Source organism: Oncorhynchus mykiss, chromosome 4 (assembly GCF_013265735.2).
Source record: "Oncorhynchus mykiss isolate Arlee chromosome 4, USDA_OmykA_1.1, whole genome shotgun sequence".
Lineage (NCBI taxonomy): Eukaryota > Metazoa > Chordata > Actinopteri > Salmoniformes > Salmonidae > Oncorhynchus > Oncorhynchus mykiss.
The window spans coordinates 40,626,393-40,631,152 of NC_048568.1; the positions used below are offsets into that span (position 1 = coordinate 40,626,393).

The window sequence follows — 4,760 nt, forward strand, 5'->3', positions numbered from 1 at the left end:
ACGAAATCGATGTAGAAATGAAAAACGATGTGGAGGGGGGTCTAGCGCTGTAGCGGTATTTGATAACTGCGACGGCTCCCAGCAACAGGTGTGTTCTGTCTAGACATTCAGGAACATACAGAAAGACAGGTGAGATTTCTATATTTTCAAACAATAATTTGAATATGAGAGCATAATAACTTGTCTAGCATTTTTTTAAATATATTATTTCCCCTTTTACATTCATCTAGAACTCTCTCTCTCTCTCATTGCTTCTTGTGGTTATCCCATTTTTGGTCATTTTCTTCTAGATTCTAGAGGTTTAGTTGAATGCTGATAATGGGCCACTGACATGGATAGAGACAGACAGACACTCCATTCAGCCAGTGCAGAATGCTGTTGCCTCATCTGTTTTTGTAGTTGTATTTGCTAGAATGCTGTTTGCCTCATCCCTGTCTTTCTAGTCTTTTTGTACAAGTAACCTGATCTTAGATCTGGGGCCAGGCTATTGTAGAACGCATGATAACAAGTAGTGGAATGATAATTCAAACAGACTGACTACCCAGGCTAATTGTAGAAGCATTTCACCCATAAATGACAACCCCGGTTGTAAAGTTTTTCAAATAAGGGAAATGTCACCACTAATATCTGACACAATCACGCTTAATGTGAGGAAGGTAAGGCGGCTGTTAGGAGTTTCAGAAGTGTCCCCTTTCCAGTTGGCACTGTATCAGTCACAATCATGGCTTGGTTTGTATTATCTGGGTGTATATGTTTGTCTTTGGTCTCCATAGGTGCTTATTAGTATCGCTGCTGACGCCATAGATAGGGTGGCTGTTGTCATTCCGTAGTGTGTGGGTGGGGTGTCAAGGGAGGCAGTGAGACTAGGGTACTGGGTCAGGTAGCAGGCTAGAGGTAACAATTTACAGGTATGATTGCATGCCTGCTCTCTGGTGCATGCTAGCTTGCCTACCTGCTTCCCAGTGTAAGCTGACAGACCGGTGAACCAATTCCCAGATGGCCAGCTCTGTGAGAAATGTGTGTCTGTCAGTCTGCCTCATTTTAAACAGCATCGGTTTTGACCTAGTTGCTACTGTTGGTATAATACAGAATACAATACAACCTAAGCTATACTTTGATTCTTAAATCATCTTAACTGCATTTTGTTTCTCTCTGTTTACACAGCAAAACCCAAGTCTTCCCAAATCAACTTTCCACCCTACTCCTCTTCTATACCCATTCCCACCTCTTTCCCTCCATCCCTCTTTCCTTCCCTCGCCCCACCTCTCCATCATCATGACCAGCGGAGCCCTGGGGCGTCTCAGTACCTTGACTCTGAGTGTGAAGCAGCTCAGCCGGCTGCCTCACCTCTCCGACGTCCTCCCCTCTTCACTCCCCTCCCTCCCCTCCCCCAGCCCCACCGTCCCTGTCTCCTGCGTCCCCACTCTGTTCCAGGAGCCTTACATCCTCTCTGGCTACCGCCCGGTTGGGCAAGACTGGCGCTGTTACGTCCTCAGCCTCTTCCAGAGACACAATGAATCCCTCAATGTCTGGACACACCTTCTGGCAGGTCCCCTGGTGCTACTACGCGTCTGGGCCTATGGATTGTCCCTAGACTCGGCGTCCCTGCCTCTCTGCCTGTACATACTGTCTGCCCTCACCTACTTGTGTTGTAGCGTAGCAGCTCACCTGCTTCAGTCCCACTCTGAGCTGGCCCACTATACTCTGTTCTTCCTGGACTACGTGGGTGTGTCTGTGTATCAGTATGGCTGTTCGCTGGCTCACTATTTCTACTGCTCTGAGCCAGCCTGGAGGGAGAGCCCCGTAGGTAGTTTGTGTTTTTATTATTGCTATGGCAACACGCTTTCTCTCCACACTCTAGTGCACTTTATTCAACTTGTCTGCATCCCAAGTGATACCCGATGTAGTGCACTACTTTTCACCTGGGCCCAAAAGGGAAAAGAATGCCATTTTGGATGCCCTTAGGTACATTGTGTTTCGTTTTAGCATACCTGAATCTGATGTTGTGTTATAATTGCCTACGGAGGACTACAGTCTCTTAACTCTAAGTGGTCCCACATGGTGGCTTTTAAATCTGTAATATGTATTGTCGATTGTTGTAATATTGTGCTCCGGGGTGAAATTTCCCCGAGACACTGTACCTGGATCAGTTTCTCCTCCCCCAATCCTAACTTTAACCATTAGTGGGGGAAATGTAAAAGTGACCCAGGATCAGCATCTAAGGGCAATATCACCTTATTCTTAATACTGTGGAATGACAAACTGTTCTACCTCTACCTCTAGGGTTCTGGTTCCTCCCTGGCGCTGCCTTACTTGGCTGGCTGTCCTGTGCTAGCTGCTGCTTTGCCAAGTCACGCTACCGCCGGCCTTACCCGCTCCGGAGGAAGATCTGCCAGCTGATCCCCACCAGCATGGCCTACTTCCTGGACATCAGCCCTGTAGCCCACCGCCTGGCTACCGTACCCTGGGGTCAGGACCCCGCTCTACCGCTCCACGCCCTGCAGGTGGGTGGATGACTGGATGAATGAATGGAGGGAATTATCATGGTGTGGCAACTCTATGGGCCGGTTTCCCAGACACAGATAACGAAAGCCAAGTCCTAGTCTACAAAGCATGGTCAATGGAGAAGCTCCCATCTGTGTCTGGTAAACTGGCCCATAGAGTTGCCTGAGCCGTGAGAATACAACACACACAAAAATGATTGAGGATTTAAAAAAAACACAATTCACAGAGTTAACTGACTTGTTTCCATTGTGGTCCTCCATATTTAGATGGCCGCCTTCCTGCTTGCAGCCTTCTTCTTCTCCTGCCCTGTTCCTGAGAGGTTCTTCCCGGGGCATTGTGACATCATGGGTCAGGGTCACCAGATCTTCCACCTCTTCCTGTCTCTGTGTACGCTGTGTCAGCTGGAGGCCCTTTTCCTGGACTATGGCAGTCGGAGGGATACAGTGCTGCAGTTGTATGGGGAGAGGCAGCTGTGGTTCGCCGGTGTATCCTTCCTCGCCCTGGCACTATGTAGCACCCTGACTGCGGTTGTCATGAGGAGGCATGTACAGAGACGACTGGAGAAAAGTGAAACTGTGAAACAGTGAGGAATGGCAGGGAGAGGAAGAACGAGAGACATGTTCAGTGTTTTGAGAATAATCATGTCCTGTAAATGTATAGAGAGACAGTATTTATCTAAGATGATGAGCATCTTTGTAGCAGATAAAGGTTTCTTGCCTTAAAAGATCATTTGATTCCTGTACAATCTAACCATGTCCTTCTTTGTTTACTTCCTGGACACGGGGTAAATATTTCTTCATTGCCTATTTCTGACTAGTTATTGGTCAATAAGCTTAGATTCAGACGCCTGGTCCCAGATCTGTTTGTGCTGTATAGTCAACGCCTATGGACATTGTCATGCCAAATGTACAAACAGATCTGGGACCAGGCTATTGATTCAGTTTATATCTGAGGAATGAAGGGTGTTTTTGTGTTAAGCTTAATGGAAGTTCACCCTGAAGTCTGTCTGATTAAAGAGTCAGTGACATTTTTAAAGCTGGATTTTTTGGATTTCTCTTTCAGCTGTCGGAGTGAAACTGGGCAGGCCACGGGATTGAGCAAACAAAGAAGTCCGTTTTATTGAGCAGTGAACAGAACAGGCTGTGATTTGGGCCATAGTGACAGGCAGACTATAGGCCATTGCAGAGCAGGATATGACAACTAGAGCGATTGGGTTGAGGATCAGGAGGAGAGCTGTGGGTGACGAGGAGTCATGCTTTTATACATGCCGAACCTGGGTCATAGTGGATACACTAATTGGCATTTTTACAAAACTAGCCAAAAAAAAAGCATTGATGCAAGACACATCTACACAAAGAAATGTGTTGTGTGATTAAACCTAGACATTTGTATGACGTCCATATGAAAAAAGCCCATCAACATCCATGTGTAACTCTGTGTTGTTGTCTGTTCACACTGCTTTGCTTTATCTTGGCCAGGTCGCAGTTGTAAATGAGAACTTGTTCTCAACTAGCCTACCTGGTTAAATAAAAGGTGAAATAAAATTAAATAAATAAATAAATAGGATGACTCGCTTGGGAATGGGAATTTTCCGAACATGAATGTAGAATTCTATAGCGAGCTTGTTGTTTGTATGGCCGGTAATTGAATACCAGTGTTCTGATTTTAGTTGACGTGATCCATGAAAACCATGACTGTACCAGGCAGGCAGAGAAAGCCGTTCAAACTCTTCCTCTAATTCTGCTATTGGTACACAGCACACTTGATCAGGTTTCTGTGCACACTATTGACTCTGGTTGCATCTGAAATGCTGCCCGATTCCTCACAGGGCTCTGCATGGTCAAGAGTTGTGCCTTCAGGAAAGTATTCAGACCCCTTTGACTTTTTACACATTTTGTTACATTACAGCCTTGTTCTAAAATGGATTAAGGTGTTGTTGTTCCACATCAATCTACACACAATACCCCATAATGACATCACAATGCCCCATAATGACATCACAATGCCCCATAATGACATCACAATGCCCCACAATGATGAAGGAAAAACAGGTTTTTAGAAATGTTTTCAATTTTTTTTTTACTGCCGTTACAAGCTTGGCACACCCGTATTTGGGGAGTGTCTCCCATTCTTCTCTGCAGTTCCTCTCAAGCTCTGTCAGGTTGGATGAGGAGCGTCGCTGCACAGCTATTTTCAGGATTCTCCAGAGATGTTCCATTGGGTTCAAGTCCGGGCTCTGGGTGGGCCACTTAAGG

At 46.0% G+C, this 4,760-nt stretch overlaps 1 protein-coding gene across 2 annotated transcripts; it reads left to right on the top strand.

Annotated features, from left to right (window-relative positions):
* paqr8 (progestin and adipoQ receptor family member VIII) lies at positions 1-4,429 on the top strand. 2 transcript variants are annotated; one of them, NM_001124651.1, is given in 9 exon segments: positions 1-129; positions 1,165-1,807; positions 2,284-2,504; positions 2,772-2,918; positions 2,921-2,922; positions 2,925-2,943; positions 2,945-2,951; positions 2,954-2,957; positions 2,960-3,292. In NM_001124651.1, coding segments are annotated over 8 exon segments (1,065 nt in total). In that variant the 5' UTR covers positions 1-129; positions 1,165-1,275; the 3' UTR covers positions 3,093-3,292.
* Positions 4,430-4,760: the final 331 nt, after the last annotated feature.

Excerpts from the sequence above, each read along its gene's own strand:
- paqr8 (XM_021598373.2), top strand. The coding sequence starts at position 1,276 with ATGACCAGCGGAGCCCTGGGGCGTCTCAGTACCTTGACTCTGAGTGTG. Across the intron at positions 1,808-2,283 it reads CTGGAGGGAGAGCCCCGTAG|GGTTCTGGTTCCTCCCTGGC; the intron begins GTAGTTTGTGTT and ends CTCTACCTCTAG. Across the intron at positions 2,505-2,771 it reads TACCGCTCCACGCCCTGCAG|ATGGCCGCCTTCCTGCTTGC; the intron begins GTGGGTGGATGA and ends CTCCATATTTAG.